Source organism: Thalassophryne amazonica, chromosome 1 (genome assembly GCF_902500255.1).
Source record: "Thalassophryne amazonica chromosome 1, fThaAma1.1, whole genome shotgun sequence".
In the NCBI taxonomy this organism is placed as follows: Eukaryota; Metazoa; Chordata; class Actinopteri; order Batrachoidiformes; family Batrachoididae; genus Thalassophryne; species Thalassophryne amazonica.
In genome coordinates this window covers 5,636,608-5,659,105 of record NC_047103.1, presented here as the reverse complement: position 1 = coordinate 5,659,105, position 22,498 = coordinate 5,636,608, and the positions used below count along the sequence as shown (strand labels likewise).

The window sequence follows — 22,498 nt, the reverse complement described above, 5'->3', positions numbered from 1 at the left end:
CTCTGGTGGTTTTGTCCATTTTAAAGCATTGGAGATCATTGTAGATGATCAGCCTATAATTTTTTGCACCTGCGTATAAGTTTTCCCCTCTCCAATCAACTTATTAATCAAACTACGCTGTTCTTCTGAACAATGTCTTGAACGTCCCATTTTCCTCAGGCTTTCAAAGAGAAAAGCATGTTCAACAGGTGCTGGCTTCATCCTTAAATAGGGGACACCTGATTCACACCTGTTTGTTCCACAAAATTGACAAACTCACTGACTACTATTATTGTGAACACCCCCTTTTCTACTTTTTTTTACTAATAGCCCAATTTCATAGCCTTAAGAGTGTGCATATCATGAATGCTTGGTCTTGTTGGATTTGTGAGAATCTACTGAATCTACTGGTACCTTGTTTCCCATGTAACAATAAGAAATATACTCAAAACCTGGATTCATCTTTTAGTCACATAGCATACTACTATTCGAACACTACTGTACGTCACAATAAACCCTGAAAATGTGTTGATATTAATGTTGTTGTTATCGTGGTTCAAATGAATCACCTTTGCATAATATCCTTATCTCCAAACTTTAAGATGTGCTGACGTCTCTTAGCCGATAAGGTAATAAAATTTGAACCTTCATACAGTCTGTGTGTAAAACAGACCTGAGTTCTGGTTTCACTGGTTCTAAGAGGTGCTGCAGTGATGCTGAAGAAACCCCAAACAGACGAGAAGTGACTTTGTTAAGGTCATTAAGGTCGTTAAGGTGAAGGAAACATGAGAAGTGAAGACAGCGATCGAACTTCTTCTCTGACTTCAGTCTGCCACAATTTCAGTTCAGTTTCATGTTGAAATTTGTACTTCTGGGGAATCACATCCGGGTCCATGTCAGTCCTCCTTCCCATCAAAGCTCTGATTGACTCTTCCTCTGCTCGTGCAGCGGTCCGCCGGTACAGACTGGTAGCCGCTCTGCTCTCCATTTTCTTCATGCTGACTCCACTCATGGTCCTGGTACTGGTTGCCCTCATGGTCCTGGTTGCCCTCATGGTGTTTCTGGTAGTGGTACCCCCTCTCCTCTGGGGCAGACCAGCCCTGGTAGGGTCTGCCATCCTGATCCTGGGGGTAAAGGTCATCGTCTGGAGTGAAGGTGTCATCAAGGTGGTCGTCGTAGCGCTGGTAGGAGCTGGCGTGTGCCTGTTCCTCACGGGCGTTCAGCTCCAGCGTGCTGTGCCAGACGCCGTAACAGACGTAGATCAGCAGACCTGCAGATCAACAGTGACAAAGTTCACCACAGAAGAATCAGAAATGATCAAAAATGACTCAGTAAAGTTATATTTTAATTACAGTTCAACTACACAAACGAAGACACCCCCCTCCCCAATTAGGTGACCTCTGACCCAGCAGGTTTTACCAGGTCCAGTATCAGGATTACTGAAAACATTTTCAGCTGAACATCACAGAACCTGCTGGCAGAACCCTTTATGATCCAGATCCAAACCTGGATTCTGGATTCAAATCACTGAAGGAAGAGGAGGAGTGGAGGTCAGAGGTCATGTGATTTGTAAAAAAAAATTTGAATTTTTTTCCCCCTGGTTCATGACACTCCCACGTTTCCACCTAGTTCAGGACACTTCCATGTTTCCACCTGGTTCAGGACATGTCCATGTTTCCACCTGGTTTAGGACACGCCCATGTTTCCACCTGGTCGAGGACACACTCATGTTTCCCTGGTTGCAGCAGAAAGATGGTTATTTAGGAGAGGCGGAGATGTTTGTTGGATATCTGCCTGGTTGGTCGCCGTGCAGGATTTAAGGTGGTTTTGTGGTGCAGTGGATTAAATGACCCCTGAAACTCCAGAAAATGGTAGTTTTATCTTGTGCACACAAGATAACAGTCACATGGGAACATGTTTGTATTTTCTGTGCATAAGATTTTAATGAGTAAATAAACAAATAGATAAATCCACTTTGGGACTTCTGGGGATCAAAAATGTCTAAAAAATATTTGCAGAATTACATGTAATTTGTCAGTAACAGTAACTTTGTGTTCTGACACAGGTGTTGGACCGAGTGTGAACAGAAACTCATCTGAAAAAACAAAAATGTGACGTCACGTTTCGCTCGGCGGTTTGCTGAAGTTCTGCTGACATGTTTAAGTTCAGCAGAGCTGCAGACTGTTTTCAGTTTGCACAAATTCCACACGTTGAGATTCTGTTTTTTTTTTTTATCTCAGTCATCTGTCAACCAGGTGCAGACGAATTTAGTTTCTCTGCAAACCAAAAACCTGCAGCCACAAATCAGAAAACGTTTGTTTGAGACAGAAAACACACAAAAAAATCTGCACTGATCCTTTAGTTGGACTTTTATTTCATTACAGACAACATAAACCCAAAGATATGTCGTGTTTTTTTTCTGATCAACTTAATTTCATTTCATTTGTTAATATCATTCCTGCATTTCAACAAAAAGTTGGGATAGGAGCAATTTAAGGCTTGTAATGAGGTTAAAAGTGTTATGATGTTATTTCAAACAGGTGACTGTAATCATGATGGTACAAAAGCAGGATCCACGAAAGACTGTGTCCCCGAGGAGCCAAGATGGACAGAGGATCTCCAGTTTACCAACAAAGTCATGAGATAATTATTGAAATGTTTAAAAACTATGTTGCTCAAAGAAAGACTGGAAATGGTTTCTACAGTGCAAAATATCATTAAACAATTCAAGTAATCTGGAGGAATTTCTGATCCCTTAGAGAGCACTGCACCAAGAACCAACACTCATCAATAGCTGATATAACTATAAGGGCAAGGAATTACTTTGGTCAAACTTTGTAACTTTTAGAGTTACATCTAAAAATGACACTTAAAACTTTACTGTGCAAAAAAGAAGCCTTATGTTAACTTAGTCCAGAAGCGGCGTCGACTTCTCTGAGCTCTGAGACATCTGGGTCGGACCATCACAGAGTGCAAACGTGTACTGTGGTCAGACAAGTCAGTACTCCAGATCCTATTTGGAAGAAATGGACCCTGTGTGCTCCAGACCAAAGAGGAAAAGGACCATCCAGACTGTTATCAGCAACAAGTGCAAAAGCCAGAGTCTGTCCTGGTCTGGGGTCATGTACGTGCCCTTGTCAAAGGTCATTTATACTACGCAATGGCAGCATTAATGCGGAAAAGTACACAGACTTTAGAGCAACATATACTGCCTTCAAGACGACATCTTTTCCAGGGGTGTCCATGCATGTCTCAACAAGACAATGCAAAACCACATTCTGCGCACATTATAAAGACATGGCTGCAGAAGAAGAGAAATATGGGTACTGGACTGGTCTGCCTGCAGTCCTGACATGTTCACAATAGAGAATGTGAAGAGAGTTTTGAAACAACAAGTGTAAAGATAACGCCTCCGTGCTGTTGGACACCTTAAGACGTGTTTATAGGAAGAATGGGAAAAAATAACACCTGAAACACTTCATCGGTTGGTGTCTTCAACATTCAAATGTCTTTAAGTGTTGTGAGAAAGAACAACAGCATGATTAAGTGGTAAATGCTTCAGTGTCCCAACTTTTTTGGAAGGTGTTGTCGGTGTGAAATGCATGAATGGATGAATATTAAGAAATGAAATAAATTTGACCAGAAAAAAACATGAAATATCTCAGTTTCAAACTGTCTGCAATCAAATAAAATTCAAAGTAAATTTCATTTTGAAGCTACAATCATCCTGCAATGGTGAAGCTGACCTATGAAGCACCAGATGGTGAATCTGACCCACGTGAGCGACGACAGTTTGAGCATCATGTAGGTGTTGACCAATATGGCCGCCGCAGGTACAAACGGCACACAAGGTGCCATGTAAGGCAGACTCCGCCCACTTTCTGGCTGCTGTATAATTGTAATCAGCAGCTTTGCCAAGGAGCCAGCCATCAGCACGCCCACCAGTCCCGAAAACGCCGCTGCAGCACCTGATCCTTGTTCAATGTCAAAGATGATGGTGGACCAGAGGAGGAAGGACGTGAAGAAGAAGAGGAGGGTACATTTGGTCACAGTGCGGCCGGTGGCAGGGGTGGGGCGGGACGATGCATCAGGGATTCCCAGCCGCAATTTAAGAGTATAGTAATGACCTCCTAGAAGCTTCTTCAGCAGGGGGGCGGGGCCTGTGTGGAAATCAGAGTCATCACCATCTCCTTCAGTGCCGCTGCCATGATAGGATGGCAATCCGTCACCTTCTGACCCTTCGATCAGGATGTCGTCATCTTTGGTGGAGGCGGCGCCGTCCTCCTGCTGCTTTAGCTCATCCACTTCCTGTCCCGGGGGGAAGTGGCCGTCATGTTCGTCAGGCTGGTAGCGCAGTAAGAGCACACACATGCTAACCAGCGTGTAGGCCAGCAGGGTGCCAATTGACATCATCTCAATTAGGTCCTGCAGGCTCACCAGGAGAGCCAGGATAGCTGCAAAGCTCCCCGACACCAAACACGCCACTGTGGGAGTGCGAGTGAACGCTGAAACATGTGACAGGAACCTAAACGAAAACAAAAACAGTCGTCAAAGAGGCCGTGATTTGGACTCATTTCTCTGCAGCGCTCTGATGGTTCTGACCTGAACAGCAGTCCGTCCCGTGCCATGGCGTAGATGACCCTGGGCATGGGGAACAGTGACCCCAGCAGGGACACGGTGAGTCCGGCTACCGATCCCACAGCCACAATATATTTCCCCCACCAGAAGCCATGCATGGCGAACATTTCCATGAGAGGAGCCGAGCCGTCAATCAGGTTGTACGGAACCATGAGCGTCAGGATCACACTGACCTGCACAGAACAAAACCTGATAAAGATCCACTTTAAACTCACAGATTTCCTGCAGCAAAACCAACATTTTGATTCATTGGTTCCATTTCCTACAATCCCACAGTTGGTGTCTAAATTGTACATTTGGAGGCGGCGGCACAACAGTGGAGTCTACAATTGAAGAACCACCAAGCCCCACCTACTTTGAAACAATCCAGTCAAGACCAACAGGAGGTCCTGTGTCAACCCTCGTTGAGGTCCTCGGCCAGTTAGCCAACAACAGCGATAAAGTGCTTTTAATCAGCTCAGGTACTTTGATGCTGGTTCCCTGTAGGTTCCATGGAGCTCATGCATGTAACCCTGTACTTACAGACACATAGGCAGTGAGGCAGGTGACCAGTGAGGTGGTGATGGCATAAGGGATGGAGGTATAGGGGTTCTTGACCTCCTCCCCCGTCGTGGCAATGATGTCAAAGCCGATGAAGGCGTAGAAACAGTTGCTGCACCGTGCATCACCTGAACAGGAAAAAGAACTTACAGAGTACCGAGGAACTTCACGAGTACCTTTAGAATTCACATCCAACCACACCTCAAGAACCAGATTTAGTCAAAGAACTTCATTCCTAAACCTGTTCTTGTTCTTGCTGTTCTTGTAACTTCAGGTAACAAATTCAGGTTTGATGGATGAAGTAGGGTTCATGTGGGAGCAACATGTTCTGAGTGGTGTTCTGGCATTAAATTTGAGAAATTGCCTCTTTAATTGGAATCCAAAGTCCAGTGGTTTTGTCTGTGCAACATTCAGGACAAACTAAACCTTAAAGCTGCTGCAGCCTTCATGTACCATGTTAGCACAATAAAGAAGCAACATCTACTTCTGACCTCTTGTTTGGTCCATTTAGTCAATGAGGTTTGCCACAAACAGGCCATGTGCCATCTGCTGGGTCACTGGACCCACACAGACCCACTGCATTGGAGTACCATGAGAGCTTCACTCAACAGACACAAATTCTATCTATATATTTGACTGACTCTCAAACCAGGTGAACACCTGTGGGGGATTTAGAACTGAGGTACCTGACAGCACTCTCCACCACCTTCATCCAAACACCAAATGAGGAAATAACATTTGGAAAACTGAAGGACTATCCCTTCCAGTAAAGTTCCAGAGAACTTGTAGAATTAATGCCAATATTCACTGAAGCTGTTCTGGTGACACACAAATGAACCAACAAACCAACAAACCAACCAATGAACCAACCAACCCATCCATCCATCTGTTCATCCATCCATCCATCGTTGTCTATCTCACCCCTGACCATCCGTAGGGCAGAAACCTGCCACCTTCCCAGTTCTTGGTGGAGAGGAAGAAAAGTCCAGCAATGACCATGAAGATCCAGACAACCAGGTTGACCACATTAAGGATGTTATTGAAGCCCACGGAGTTACGAACACCAAGAGCTATGATCATCATCACCAACAGGGCAATGAAGAGTGCCAACAGGTCGGGGTACGTATCCTCACCTTTACCTGAAACACACCAAAACATCAAGACTCAATGATGTCATAAAGGATATAAAGACAGAAAGGCCTTTGATGTTTCCTAAATCAAATAATTATCCGGATCGTTCAAAATGTAAGACTGAAACTGGTGTACACTCATTGGCCACTTTTTTTTTTTAGGTACACCTGCACAATTGCTTGTTAACACAAATAGCTAATCAGCCAATCACATGGCAGCAATTTAGGCATCTAGACGTGATGAAGACAACTTGCTGAAGTTTAAATTGAGCATCAGAATGGGGTCGAAAGGTGATTTAAGTGACTTTGAATGAGGCGTGGTTGTTGGTGCCAGACAGGCTGGTCTGAGTATTTCACAATCTGCTGATCTAATGGGATTTTCACCCACAACCATCTACAGGGTTTACAGAGAATGGTCCAAAAAAGAGAAGCTATCCAGTGAGTGACACCTGTGTGGACTGAAATGCCTTGTTGATGTCAGACATCAGAGGAGAATGGACAGACTGGCTGAATGGACAGACTGGCTGAATGGACAGACTGGCTGAATGGATGCATCTCTGAGGACTGTTTCCAACACCTTGTTGAATCTATGCCATGAAGAATTAAGGCAGTTCTGAAGGAAAAAAGGGGGTCCAACCTGGTGCTATCAAGTTGTTAAAGTGGCCGTTGAATGTGAATACAACAGTTAAAAAAACAAGAGCAATCAGAGATTTCTGACGTCCACCAATCCAGATCACCTCCAAAATTCAGTGAAGTCTTCCATGTCCTAATATCTATCTGTGGTAAAAATTTTATCAAAATCTGTGTAGTAGTTTTGTCATAATTCTGTCTGACAGAAAGACAGACAAATAAATAAATAACGCTGAAGATTTTATTACATACTTTATGGACGTGATTTAAAAAGAAAGAAAAAGCATCACAAAATAATTAAGGTTTTGAACCATGAGAAAGATTTGGATGATCAAAATCTGCTTTCGGGTGCTTCAGGATGTACCGTACGCCCGGAAAGTATTCACAGCGCTGCACCTTGTCCACATGTTCTTATGTTCTTACGTTATACAGACATTATACATCCCACCCAGTTAGCATCATTTATTCATGAATTCCTTAGCTGTGTGTTATGGGTAATTATACAACGGCTGAGTGGATCTTGCCATTTGATTGGTGCTTTGTATGTCACATGACATGGGTTATTTGTCCCATTTGTGTTGCGTTGTATTTAGCATGCAAATTTGGTTCATTTAATAACCCCCCCCCCCCCCCCCCCCCCCCCCCCCCCCCCCCCCCCCCCCCCCCCCCCCCCCCCCCCCCACCCCCCCCCCGCCCCCCACCCCCCAAAAAACAAAAAAACATATTTTGGTTCCATTTACCCTGAAAATTTGGTTCCGTGTGGTTTGTACCATTGCACGCTGGGATCACCGCGCGTGCACACACTTGCTGGTGGGGTGGCGTTTAGCTAAACATGGTGGAGTTTGTTTTGCTGACAGACGAGGATTTGAACGAGCTAATTGATGATACTAATGCTTCTAACACACACACACACACACACACACACACAACCAAATCCACTATGTTGTAAACCGTGAGGCATGAACAGCTGTTAGGATGAAGTTAGGACGAAAACCGGGACAAATTTCTGATGCAATTTTTTGCTCTGAATTGTTTTTGAGCTATCTGACTGTTTTTGCAAGTTGACTGAGAACAATTTTGGATTCCTATTTAAAGTTCGTGTTGGACTGTTGATGTCAAAGCAGCAGTGACGAACACCAACATGTAAGTTCCTTTTCAGTTGTTTATAAATTAATCTAATATCAAATGGCAAGGATCTATTTTAGCCGTTCTATAAAACAAATAATGAATGATTTTTCATTCTTTCAATGGAACATTCCATCTTTCACCTCATGAATTATTCATATCATTTAACTCATGAACATTAATTATTTTTAGAATGGCATATGGTAAATACACTGCATTTATATAGCGCTTTTCCATCTGCATTAGATGCTCAAAGCGCTTTACAATAATGCCTCACATTCACCTCAATGTCAGGGTGCTGCCATACAAGGCGCTCACTACACATTGGGAGCAACTAGGGGATTAAGGACCTTGCCCAAGGGCCCTAGTGATTTTCCAGTCAGGCTGGGATTTGAACCGAGGATCTTCTGGTCTCAAGCCCAACGCTTAACTACTAGACCATCACCTCATAAAGGCGCAGACGCCTTACATGAAGAACATCAAGCTTGCAAAATATTTCCAGCCTGACTGGGATGAGTTTTTGAAGAACAGACCAGATGACAAACTCCGTTACAAACTCATGAGATGAACATTTCTGACCATGATGAGTGAACTACTGACCGAGTCCTCTAATTGTTCCCAGATGTGTTATCATGTAGTTACTGATGCTGTGATTGGCCAGAGAGTCAAACATGCTGCTGAGAGCCGCCGCCCCCGCCGCTGTGCCAATCAGATACTCCAGGATCAAGTTCCAGCCAATGAAAAAGGCCACAAACTCCCCGACTGTCACGTAGCTGTAGGTGTAGGCCGAGCCGGTGGTTTTAGGGACTCGGACTCCAAACTCAGCATAGCACATGCCTAAAAGGGAGTTACACACCGTAAAAGGGAAGAAAGAAAGTCACAGATTAACATACAACACAAACTGCTCCAAAAAGAGGTAAATTAATAAAGCTATTCCTGACAAGTAAATATCCAATAATTGACAAAGCTAGTCCACCCTCTATGAAGGCTAACCAAGCCAGTTAACATGGCTAATTAGCATAATTAAACCAGCTAACATTGGTAGTTAGCATGTAGCATGTTTTGTTGGGTAATGTTCAGGTATTTTACTGTATTTTACTTAAATTTTGCATTAATGATCAGTATGTGTATTAAGATTTGCTCAATTAGCCTTAATCACATTAGCTAAAAATGATGGCAATGAGCAGTTGGTTTTGTGGCTTGATGTGCGTTCCCGGGCTGTGCATGCTAATGTTTCTGTAAGATGTCATTGTCTGGTTACAAAAACAGGGGTTTAGATTTGGAAGTGTTTATTTCTCTCCAACTTTTACAAAACATATGAGAAACAGATTTATACAGAAATAAAGCTGTTTCAACGCGTATTCCTCCATGTTGGATTATTTTGTTTGAGTGAACAACCAGCTGGCGTGACGCTGCCTTTTCACTTCCCATCTCAGCCGCAGTCGCTTGTTGCTACAAAGCACTGACTCGTTTGAAAATGAACGGCAAGTAGTCGCTCTGCTTTTGATGGTTGTAGCTAATGTGACCGTAGGGTTAGCCCGACAACCGGCCTGGCTATGAATTGGGCCGGATACTGGCCTCCATTTTGGAGTGAGATTTCCCACTCCTAAACGATCAACAGTTGAGCAGCGCTGGAATTCCCTCTCCTAAACAACCAATAGGAGAGCAGCACTCACGCCACATCAATGTGAAGCTGACGTCAGCATCTCAGCCGCCAACCAATCACAGGCTAGGAGAGAGAGGCCAGTATCTGGCCCAATTCAGGGCCGGTTGTCGGGCTACCGTAGGGTTACCCTACCACCAAGCTTGTCGTTCAACCCAGCTACTAGACCACACCTCCTCAACAAAGACATGCCCACTCTGTCAGAGGTTATGAGATAACCTCTGAAGGTGGTGGATGTATGTCTTGACCACTCACCTGACAGGATGGAAGCCATTGCAGCGATGATGAAGGACAGGATGACCCCAGGTCCTGCCAACGCCTTGGCAACCAGTCCAGCAACCACGTACATCCCTGTGCCGACACAGCTGCCCACCCCGAGTGAAACCAGGTCCACAGTGGTCAGAACCTTGGCGAGTCCAACCTCGGACCCCATGCCGAGTTCAGTCAGGTCATCAGAGCTCTGAGCCATGGTGCCCACTGGCTTGGTGCGACGCAGGCGGGAGTACATGTTGAACCAGGTGTCGGTCCAGGACACCCGGCCCAGCCACGCCGCCATCACTCTACCTGTTTGTTTTCTGTTTGTGACTCTATCGTTCCTCCTTCATTTCTCCTCTCAACATGTTCTCTTCGTCATCCTTACTCCTCCCGCTTCTTCTACCTGGTCTGGTTAAAGTCACGCTGATGTCAGAGTCCCTGAAAAGCAGAAGAAGGTATGTGTGGTTACACTAATAATATCGAATACATTATTTAGAGTAAATGCATAATTGACTCTAAACATTATTGGAACATATTTGCTCAAAAAAAGTCCATTTTAAAGCTATGTCCATATGCTATAGTCACATTAGCTAGCTCAGTGACCCACTAGATTAAAAATGAATCACTTGAAAGGAACTCACACCATCCGGGCTTCTTATGAACAACTAAACTACTGTGATCTGCTTTTGCAACCGTGCACAATTTCATAAAACTGGATTATGCTAAATGGCTAGCTGATAGCAGTCTTAAAGGTCCGTGGTTTCAGACTGATTTATGTGGGTGCGTAAAACTAAGCATCATTAATATAACAGTGAAAATTAATTCTTCACAATCTCTGTCCAAGAAGTGCGAAAAGTAAAAACAACAAGGGCCCAAAACAGAACCCTGAGCTTCCCCATATTTCATACTGGAATTTACGACGCATTGCCGGTAAAACGGATATTTGCAACTGTAATCCAGAATGAACATCTGCAAATCATCAGACATAACAGTGTTATTCCCATTCTAATCCAGTAACATCGGTTGCACGGTTTATTTGTAAATCGGTCGGCGAATCGTTGTGAAAGGGTGTGGTCGGCTTGTCAAAGCTTACCGTCGCAACGACGTCTTCATGCCAAACTGGAAATTCTGTGAGCAGACTCACAGATTTCTCCATCTCGTCAGCTACATTGAGTTAAATCCACGGTAAATCCATCAATCAATCCAGTTAAATCCATTAAATCCACTTATTTCAGCGTTGTCGCTACGCCAGTTTCTGTCGCTTTCAGCTGACTGCGCCATTTGCCATTATGAAACCTGCGCAGCAGCACGGTCAGCGCGGGGAGTAATGCATCAAATGTGAAACGGTCGAATATTTTGCCACAGTCTACTCGATATTTTATGGTCTGAAATTTCACATGATTAACCAATTAGATTTGCGGAACAAATGTAAATGGATTAGAATGCAGTTTTACCGTTTCTCAATCCCAAATGTGCATCTTTTTTATGAAGGTTTTTCTGTTGGAATAAGAAAAGTATGATTCTGTCCAGTCTTTTAGATTCACAATGAAGACACTTTTGTTCCCTTTAACTTATATGAGAATATTCGCAACCTTGTATGTTATTTGGCTGGGGCAATTTATCAAGTGTGCTATTTTTAAATTATGTATATTTTAAGTTTTGTTGTGTGTTATAACGGGATTTACAACTTTAAAAAACTGTATAATTGGAGGGAATTTAAATGAGAAAGTTCACTGAGTTGAACTCAATGCAACTGTTGCAATTATACAAACAAATATACGAATTAGACTGATATAAATTTAAGTTTCATGGCTAAAATTTCAGTGTGAACGGCACTTTACCAGCTAACCTTTTTATACTGAAAATATAACTTTTAAGACAATGAAAAAAAGATTAAAAAAAAAAAAGATCATGACCTTTTTGTAAGACATATTAAGTGGTGATGTCATAAAGCAAAAAATTGGTGTAACGAAAACAATCCATAAATGATTTTGAGTACAAATAATTTGAGTATTTTTGAATGCTTTTCTTTTAAGATTGCTGGAGAATCTTACTAATTATGATGTAAACAAGGTCACTGTAAATATCATTTCCACTGTGATAAAGTCTTATAATTATAAAGGGTCTGAAAAACTGGGTGATCCAGATCAGGTGAGACAGCAGGTGCTGATGGGATACAGTCAGCTGTTCTTCTGACTCATCAGAGTGAGACTCCATCTGTAAATCATTAATGAAGACCACAGATCAACTTTCACAGCAGAAAGCTACAGAAGCTCAAAGTGAAGCCAACAGAGAAAAGTCTTCAAATGCCGAGTGAATCGTGCTGCACATTCAGAAAGTTCAGGGATGGAAAGTAGAGGTCTGCGTATAAACGGAGGATCAGCACACCTGAGCAGACATCATGTCCCACTCACCTGTTGGTGGTTTCAGTCCACGTCCCTGACACACCTGTAAGAAATGGTGACAAGAGAAGGAACAGTGTTACTTATTCCAACCCATGTGATCAGCAAACTGATCCATTATTGATCAGCTGAGCAGTGGGTAGCTAACATATACTCACATTTCTGATGGGAGGCGGGAACAGACTCGTGTTTCACTTACATTGTTTTTGATATCATGAACATCATGAAAGGTGAAAATAATTAAAATATCAATATTTATGCCTACCTTCTGCACGGTGTTCTTGATCTGGCCGAGCAGCAGAAAGCAGTTTATCTTCAGTAGGAAAAGTGATCACAGGTCGTGTACGTACATCTTCAGGTGTGACTGAACTCATTAGTGTTGTCGTTTTTTCCACACTCTCTGCTAACTCCAGTACCACTGGACCCGAGTCTGCCAGTCATATTAGTCGTTATGGCAACACATTACAATAAGGATATATTAATTAATGCAGTAATCAATATTAACTAACAGTGAATTTAGTAATTAATTAAAGGTACTAATGAAGTAATTAAAGGTATTATAATTTATCCGTGATGACAAAACATACTTAAAGCATTAATAAATGATTACTAACCACCTTAGTTAAGGGTTAATTAACTGTTAATCTTTTTGAGTGAGGCGTCACTTTAAAGGGATCCGAACATAAAAGCACGTCATTCACTCTTATTGTGAAGTGTTGAACTTTTCTTTCCCACATAGTTCATCTGATTTACAGTTTGTACTTCGCTAAAATAATGAAAAATATCTTCGTGTTAAACGACAAGCTGCAGTTTGAAGCAGACTGAGGCTGAAGGTGGAAGAATTCCGAATTCCTCAGTCAACCTTTTATACGGAACAGATGAGCGAACGGGAATCGATCCAAAGTGCAAAAGAAAAGCATCATTTTCTGTCTAAAGGAACAAAAGTTGCAGCAGCAGCCTGAAGGAGTTAAAAATTCACAAAAACAAACTACAATTAGTGCAGAATTCACATTTATTTAACATTAACAGAACGTTTTCAATTCACAGTTAAACAGTGTGTGACCTCTGACCCTAAGGGTCAAATTAGTTCATATCACCAGAGAAGATCCACAGTATGAGCATAAGTAACTGTACATTTCATTTAAATGTGTAAGTTGTTTTGTCGTTGTTTTTTTTCCAGATCACTGACTGTGTCACAAACGCACCAAACGGCGACGGTAAAATGTAACGTAGATTAAATAAACCAGATGTGACAGATGAGCTGTAAATTGAGTTAAAATTTGAAATTGGGTAGAAAACTTCCTCACACTGTCTGGACACATTTTAGTCCCAGCAGGGCAAAAGTTTACATACATCACCTCTGAAAACAGAAATCGAATTACCTGTAAAAGTTTCCAAGTGACTCATGAGAATCATTAGTGGTTAACTGGGCAAATTTAGGCAGAGTGGAACCAACGGCTTGAAACAAAATGTCATGTTTCACAACATAATCAATATATTACATATTGATGAATATGATGTAAATTTCAATTAATACGAGTATATCAGTTTTCTCAAATGTGAAAAAGATTTCATTTTCCAACAGGACTTGGCACCTGCACAGTGCCAAAGCTGCCAGGACCTGGTTTAAGGACCATGGTATCCCTGTTAATTGGCCTGCAAACTCGCCTGTCCTTTAAACCCATAGAAAATCTATGGGGTATTGTGAAGAGGAAGATACCACACACCAGACCCAACAATGCAGAAGAGCTGAAGGCCACGATCAGGGCAACCTGGGCTCTCATACCACCTGAGCAGTGCCCCAGAGTGATCGACTCCATGACACGCCACATACTACATACTGAGTGCTGTACATGCTCATACTTTTCATGTTCATACTTTTCAATTGGCCAACATTCCTTAAAATCCTTTTTTGTATTGATCTTAAGTAATATTATAATTTTCTGAGATACTGAATTTGGGATATTCATTAGTTGTCAGTTATAATAATCAAAGCTAAAATAAATAAACATTTGAAATATATCAGTCTGTGTGTAATGAATGAATATACAAGTTCCACTTTTGAATGGAATTACTGAAATAAATCAACTTTTTCATGATAATCTAATTATATGACCAGTACTCATATTTGATCCACTGTTGATTTTGCAAGTTTACCCACCTAAAAAATGTAGAGGTCTGTCATTTTTATCGTAGGTTCACTTCAACTTTGAGAGACAGAATCTGAATAACAATTCAGAAAATCATATTGGATTATTTTTAAATAAATAATTTGCATTTTATTGCATGAAATAAATATTTGATACAATAGAAAAACAGGCCTTAATATTTGGTACAGAAACCTTTGTTCAGACATTTCCTCTAGTTCTTGACCCGGTTCATACACTGCAGCAGGGATTTTGGTCCACTCCTCCATACAGATCTTCTACAGATCCTTCCGGTTTGGAGTTTCAGCTCCCTCCAAAGATTTTCTATTGAGTTCAAGTTTGGAGACTGGCCAGGCCACTCCAGGACCTTGAAATGCTTCTTACGGAGCTCCTCCTTAGTTGCCCTGGCTGTGTTTGGGGTCATTGTCATGCTAGAAGACCCAGCCATGACCCATCTTCAATGCTCTTACTGAGTGAAGATTGTTTGCCAAAATCTCACAATACATGACCCCATCCATCCTCCCTTCAATACAGTGCAGTCGTCCTGTCCCCTTTGCAGAAGAGCAACCCCAGAGTATGATGTTTCCACCCCCATGCTTCACAATTGGGATAGTTTTCTTGGGGTTGTTCTCGTCCTCTAAACATGGTAAGTGGAGTTGATTCCAAAAAGCTCTATTCTGGTCTCATCTGACCACATGACCTTCTCTCATGTCTCCTCTGGATCAACCAGATGGTCACTGGTGAACTTCAAATGGGCCTGGACATGTGCTGGCTTGAGCAGGGGGACCTTGCTGCCCTGCAGCATTTTAAACCGTGACAGCATCGTTACTAATGTAATCTTTGTGACTGTGGTCCCAGCTCTCTTCAGGTCATTGACCAGGTCCTCCTGTGTAGTTCTGAGCTTTCTCACAATCATCCTTACCCCACGAGGTGAGATCTTGCATGGAATCCCAGATTGAGGGAGATGACAGTCATCTTGTTTCTTACATTTTCTAATAATTACACTAAGTTGTCTTCCAAGCTGCTTGCCTGTTGTCCTGTAGTCCATCCCAGCCTTGTGCAGGTCTAGTTTTGTCCCTGGTGTCCTTAGACAGCTCTTTGGTCTTGGCCATGGTGGACAGTGTGATTGTGTGAACAGGTGTCTTTTATACAGGTAATGAGCTTAATCAAAAAAAAAAAAAAAAAACACACCATTTTGTGACCCAACTTCCAGTTGTGCTTGTGGTTCCATGAAGCCTTGGGTTAATTCTTCACATTCCCAGCACTGGATCCACACTTAAGAAGCTTAAATTCAACCAAAGCTTCTCCAATTAAAAGGCAAATTACACCAGCCAATTATTCAGAAGCCTATCAAGGTAATTCCAATTTCTGGAACCTTCGGCTATCCGCACGGTTAAGACTGTCCGTATGTAAACCTTTGACCCACTGATACGCTGAAAGCAAATAAAACCAGGGTTGAAACCCTGAATTCTTTTGGACAAAGAACAATTTTGACCAAATATGGGTAAAGTAGCAATGATTCAAGGTGATCCAAGGAATTGATATTGGCATTGACTTTTCATAGACCCTAAATAAACCTTTATGCAGAATCAAAATTCATACTTTACGTCTGTACTTCACAAAGAAGAAAAAATTCTGGTCTGATGGAACAAAGATGAATTCAGGCAAATTCCACTTCTGCACATTTTAAACTGTGTTTTTGTTGCTCTGTGATGTTCAGTTTGTGTCTGAACAAAACCACCTGCAGGATTTCAGAGTCCGGATCAGCTCGAAGCTCAGGCCCGTACGTGACCTACTCAAGGTTCCTCCAGATTCTTGACTCTTTAAAAAAAAAAAAAAAAAAAAAAAAAAAAGAATTTAAAATGATCTATATAAATAAGTTTTTTTCAATAATAATAAAAAAAAAGTATGAAGAGGAACTGTGGCGCCACCCAGTGAGCTGAAGAAGTAACACCTGCATAGGAAACCTTTTCAACCCCCCTTTTTGACCTTTGGCTGTGAATTGGACCCAAAAACCACAGGACAGAACGTGATGTTTTCCACGTTTATTTACTCGTCAGCTTCAGACTCATCGTCGTCCTGACTGATCTGGAAGTATCGCAGCTCGTATGTCTCCTTGTTGGACGCCACCACCCTCAGCCAATCACGCAGGTTGTTCTTCTTCAGGTACTTCTTGGTCAGGTACTTCAGGTACCTGTTGGGAGAGAGGATTTTCACTGACTTTTCCCTCGTGGCAGAAACAGAAGGTCTGAAGGTGTAAATAAAATCCATGGTGCTCACGGCACAAACAGGAAGAGTTCACAAAGACATCAGTCACCTGCGGTTTAATTCAAAAGAGGTTTAAAAGTTTTAACATAAAACCAAACAGGTCAAATGTTTTATTAAATGTAAAATTTTTGTCCGACAAGTCAGTGAAAATAACAGACAGCCACTTTTCTGCCACTTTTGTCCCAAACACCGGAGAACGGAAGATTCAGCAACAACAGCTCGTCTTACCTTTTAGAAAACTGCTTCTCGGACGTGACACTGATCTTGTTCTTCATGCGGCCGACCTGGACCACATTACCCAGGTTCCCCATCTTCCCGTTGACCTTTATCCTTTCTTTGAGGAAGGTCTCCTATTGGACAGAGCACAGTGACACGCTAGGGAAGAGAACCCTAGTCAGTCTGGAACTAGGGAAGGAAACCCTAGTCCGATCACAAGGTTAGCTGCTCGCCAGCGCCACCCAACCCTTAAAACCACATTACAGAAAACACGTCAAACATGACAGCCTCAAGAAACACAGGGTTTTTTTTTAATGACTTAAGCTGAAGTTATTACTGTCAACAGGGATGTTAGATATCGCGATAATGTGATGCTAGTGCATCATTACTCTCCTATAAGCATAAGGAACTGCTTTATATTGTAAATGTACCAAAGTTTGACTCGTTTCAGTTTTAATTGAAAGAAAAAAAAAAAGAATCAGAAAAATGATTTATACCATTTCAAAAACACTTCAAAATTTTTTGCGTTCAAAATGCTCCAAAACTCGTTTGTTGTTAATCAGAAAAAGCATCGAATATACTGCTGTTAAACTCCTTAAAATGAGGTTTAAAACCGCACAAACCTTTTAAAACTGGATTCGAGTCACCCTAACCCCTCTGTGAAACTAATTTAAACTGAATTTACAGTTACACTGAAAACTCTAAACCCGCTGTTTGACTACCTCAGTGACTTCCACCAGGGAAACTGATGCTCCTCCATCAGCTGCTGCCCCGATTACAGGGGTTGTTTCAGTCTGATACAGGAGTTCCTCAAAGTGTTCCTTCCTGCGTCCGATCACCTCATGTGAGGTCAACAGAGTCCCATCCTTACTGTAGACAGCTTGGCTGGTTCCCCGTTTTCCCCTCCTGAGGTGCCTCACAGTCTGCCAGAAGCACTTTGGTGCAGACCGAAAGTCCTTCTCCATGGTTACTCTGAACTCCTCCCACACGTGCTGTTTTGCCTCCCCCACAGCAGAAGCTGCCGCCCTTCAGGCCTGTTGGTGAGGCGGTCCCTTCTCAGGTCCACCCAATCTCTCTACTTACAAAGCAAGATCTGTGTTCGGATCGGACTCGTTTCTGGTGGGGGCTTGGCCTCTGCCAGGGCTGCACCTTGTCACCAATCCTGTTTGCGATATTCACGGACAGGATATCGAAGTGTAATTGGGGGGAGGAGGGTTTCCAGTTTGGTGGGCTCAGGGTCTCATCACTGCTTTTTGCAGACGATGTGGTCCTGTTGGCTTCATCGGCCTGTGACCTCCAACACTCGCTGGATCGATTCACAGCCGAGTGTGAAGCGGCTGGGATGAGGATCAGCACCTCTAAATCTGAGGCCATGGTTCTTAGCAGGAAACCCATGGATTGTGGTCTTGCCCCAAGTGAAGGAGTTCAAGTACTTTGGGGTCTTGGTCACGAGTGAGGAGACAATGGAGCGTGAGATTAGCCGGAGAATAGGCGCAGCAGGGGCGGTGTTGTATTCACTCTACCATACTGTTGTGACGAAAAGGGAGCTGAGCCAAAAGGTGAAGCTCTTGATCTACTGGTCAATCTTCATTCCTACTCTCACCTATGGTGATGACGGTTGGGTCATGACCGAATGAACTAGATCACGGGTACAAGCAGCCAAAATGGGCTTCCTTAGGAGGGTGGCTGGTGTCTCCCTTAGAGATAGCGTGAGAAACTTGGTCATCTGTGGGGAGCTCGGTAGAGCCGCTGCTCCTTCATGTTGAAAGGATCCAGCTGAGGTGGTTCGGGCATCTGGTAAGGATGCCTCCTGGGTGCCTCCCTAGGGTGCTGATGTTCCCTAGGGAGGATCAGTACCATGGAACCGATGGAATCAGCAGGAAACCAATGGAATGCCTACTCTGGCTAGGGAATGAGGTCTTGACCCAAGTGATGGAGTTCAAGTTCCTCTGGGTCTTGTTCACGAGTGAGGAGACAATGGAGCATGAGATTGGCTGGAGAATCGGTGCAGCAAGGGTGGTATTGCATTCGCTCTACCATACTGTTGTGACGAAAAGGGAGCTGAGCCAAAAGGCAACGCTCTTGATCTACTGGTCGGGCTTCGCTCTTACGCTCACCCATGGTTATGAGGGTTGGATCATGACAAAAGATCTAGATTGCAAGTACAAGAGGCAGAAATAGGCTTCCTCAGGACGGTGGCTGGTGTCTCCCTTAAAGACAGGGCGAGATGTTCAGTCATCCGTGGGGAGCTCGGAGTAGAGCTGCTCCTCCTTTGGGAGGTGTACCAGGCACACCTATCTAGGAGGAGACCCTGGGGAAGACCCAGGACTAGGTGGAGACATTATATCTCCACACTGGCCTGGAACGCCTCGGGATCCCCCAGTCAGAGGTGGTCAATGTGGCCCGGGAAGGGGAAGTCCAAGGACCCCTGCTAGAGCTGTTGCCCCTGTGACCCAATCCCAGATAAGCGGTTGAAGATGAGTGAGTGATAAGTAAACCCCTTCTGAAACTAGTATAAACTGGATTTAAAACTGTTACTCTGAAGAAACTGGATTTAAATCATTGTGAAAAACAAGACTTCAAAAATCTTTGGTCAAAACAAGTAATGTGATGTTAGTTGTGGGTTATGAGAAACTCTGCTCTCATCAATTAAATGATTATCATTTTCAGACTTAAGGACTTAAAAAAACAAAAAAACAACAACTTATGCTTCATACAATCTCACAGATTTATCCTACAGGTTTTTTTTTTGCTTTAACATTGTGCTGCAAAGGTGATATTAAAAACATACGAAGTTGGCAGAGTCCAGGATGCCGTCCTCCACGGGGTGCGTCAAGTCCAAGGTGAACTTCCACGTCGCTCCTTTTTTGGACTTTTTGCCCACAACTGACTTCTTCTGTTTGATCTATGAGGTCAAAGGTCAGCATCAGGATCCACATCTTTTATCTTTTTAATTTTTATTTACTGAGCTCACTGACAAATTGACTTGTGCCTCCGACAGCTTTACATACAGATATCCACATCTAATGACTTCAGTGATGTGTAATCTACAAGTCAGTTTTCAGGTAAAAATATAACTTTGACATACAGTCACTTGCCGAGTTCCGGATCATTGCCGGTTCCGGATCACTGCTGTCATATTTGCGCCGTTGTTTCTCGTAATCAGCGCGAATAAGCTAATACTTGGTACCAATGGAAAGAATGATGTTTTGCCTACAAACAACCACAAGCTCAACCAGATCCAGCCATCCTTGTGATCAGCAGAGGAATCAAAACATCCGGTGTCTGTGGTGTGCGCGTGTTTTCTGATACTGCCGAGGATAACAAGAATGCTTCCAATACGGATGCTTATTTACATTGTGGTCCTCGAGCACTGAGCTGCTGATCCGCAAGCTGCCCTTCTACTGCCTGGTGAGAGAAATCGCTCAGGACTTCAAGACGACCTCTGCTTTCAGAGCTCCACTGTGATGTTCTGCAGCTTCCTAGTTCACAATATCGCAGTGTGACACTGTCGGCCAGTTTGTTACATCACCACTAAGTTCACTATCTGGTATAAGATACGGATCCACTGAACCAACTGCTACACATCTATCACGATAAAATGCTTTATCTCGAGGATTTAAAGCATCGTAATAACCGTACATTCTCTCCATTTTTCTATCACACGCCAGGCTCCTTGTAATCCTTAATGGAAACGACACCTGTCCTGCAGCAAATCAGTCACATGATTGAAAACCCTCTATAGTTACTTCCCACCTGAATACCCAATAAAAGACATTCAGTTGCATTATGGCTCCATATTGAGGGTTTTCAATCACGTGACCGATTTGCTGCAGGACAGGTGTCTCCATTCTGGATTACAAGGAGCCTGGCGTGTGATAGAAAAATGGAGAGAATGTACGGTTATTACGATGCTTTAAATCCTCTAGATAAAGCTATTTATTGTGATAGATGTGTAGCAGTTGGTTCAGTGGATCCGTATCTTATACCAGATAGTGAATTTAGTGGTGATGTAACAAACTGGCCGACAGTGTCACCCTGCGATATTGTGAACTAGGAAGCTGCCGACCAGGTCGGCCTCGCCGGCTCTGAAAGCGGAGATCGTCTTTAAGTCCTGAGCGATTTCTCTCACCAGGCGCTGAAAGGGCAGCTTGCGGTTCAGCAGCTCGGTGATCGAGGACCACAATGTAAGCATCCGTATTGGAAGCGTTCTTGTGTTATCCTCGGCAGTATTTTTATGTATTCTTATATATATAATTTTATTGCCGAACAAAATAAAATAAAATTCTGGGAGCAGTGGATTTCTGTTAGCGGCGGATCTCTCTCAGCGCCACGGTGCCGTGAGGCCTCTTCACACCGACGTTGAAGCTTCTGCAATTGTTCGCCAAATGCACGCAGCGTATCACAGCGGCCACCGCGTCGGAATCCAGAATGGGCGCGGGACACAAAATGACGACCGATACGTCACATGAAAACCCTCTATAGCGGGACTTTTCCCTTCGGTTGTTCCCTTGCTTTTACGCAAATGTGTCAGAGGTGGGATTTGAAACGAGAACATTTGAATTTTAACAATCAGAAGTCATTAATATTAAAACTAGTTTCGAGTCCGTGGCATTAAGAACGGAACACGTGCAAGCTAATGCTAACTGTACTAGCACCAAACCGCAGATTCTCACTTAAATGTCTCAGATCAAATTCAAACCCGTATTATTAAAACAAATACAAAAAATAACATCGTTTAACAAATAAAGACAACAATTTAGAATGAAAAATGAACAAATTAATCTCCTTCATAAGGAGTGACGTCGGACGTGTACTTACCGGCGCCATGACGACAGGAAAAGGAGGAGCCACACGTGACGCAGCACAGATCAGGTGCCTTCTCCTTCTTCTGTCAAGTTTATTGGTGGTTTGCAAACTGACACGGTGCTTTACCGCCACCAACTGTTTGGATGTGGAGCATTAATGGAGTCTGACGTATATTAATGAGGAACGTTGATTCGTATTTGTGATATCAGAGCTACTTTGGCCAGCTGATCTACTGCTTCGTTACCCTCAATTTCATAATGAATGACACATGAACCATACTGAAATATTATGTTGCTGTAGTTTAAATAGGCTTTGAAGAATCTCATTGATCAGGTCTGTCCATTAAATCTTAACAGATGACCTGGTGACTGAACTTCACCTCCTCTACCCACCACAGTGCAGCAGGATCACTAGCAGTTCCACCGAAAAGACAGCTAAATGATCCGACAGTCTTTTATGATCAACGTATGAAACTGGAGAATATAAACCACTGCTCCAGTGTGACTGGAGCTTTAGATCAATCTGTAAATATTTGAATCATATCTGTGTATTTCAAATTAGGGAACTAGACCGTCCATCCCACTATACTTATTACTTTCGTTTGACTAGTTCCTATCCAAACAAATCTATTTGACTTAACCCAATCTGGATTTAAAACAAATTTGGTCGGCTGTGTCTGTTTGTGACCCTGTAAAT

At 42.9% G+C, this 22,498-nt stretch overlaps 2 protein-coding genes across 2 annotated transcripts; both read right to left on the bottom strand.

The window, feature by feature from the left end:
- Positions 1 to 429: 429 nt before the first annotated feature.
- slc7a14b (solute carrier family 7 member 14b) lies at positions 430 to 10,353 on the bottom strand. Its single transcript, XM_034188622.1, is given in 8 exon segments — positions 430 to 1,249; positions 3,726 to 4,504; positions 4,582 to 4,790; positions 5,140 to 5,267; positions 5,270 to 5,285; positions 6,079 to 6,296; positions 8,643 to 8,879; positions 9,961 to 10,353. Coding segments are annotated over 8 exon segments (2,262 nt in total). The 5' UTR covers positions 10,262 to 10,353; the 3' UTR covers positions 430 to 875.
- Positions 10,354 to 16,552: 6,199 nt separating this feature from the next.
- On the bottom strand, positions 16,553 to 21,865 carry rpl22l1 (ribosomal protein L22-like 1). Its single transcript, XM_034188537.1, has 4 exons — positions 21,815 to 21,865; positions 19,785 to 19,898; positions 17,006 to 17,127; positions 16,553 to 16,703 (listed from the first exon to the last, which is right to left on the bottom strand). Exons 1-4 carry the CDS (start codon positions 21,821 to 21,823, stop codon positions 16,559 to 16,561), a joined length of 390 nt encoding a protein of 129 aa, XP_034044428.1. The 5' UTR covers positions 21,824 to 21,865; the 3' UTR covers positions 16,553 to 16,558.
- Positions 21,866 to 22,498: the final 633 nt, after the last annotated feature.

Coding starts and splice junctions, on each gene's coding strand:
- rpl22l1 (XM_034188537.1), bottom strand. Junction 17,128..19,784: donor TCCTGGACTCTGCCAACTTC/GTATGTTTTTAA, acceptor TCTGTCCAATAG/GAGACCTTCCTCAAAGAAAG. Junction 16,704..17,005: donor GAGAAGCAGTTTTCTAAAAG/GTAAGACGAGCT, acceptor CTCTCCCAACAG/GTACCTGAAGTACCTGACCA.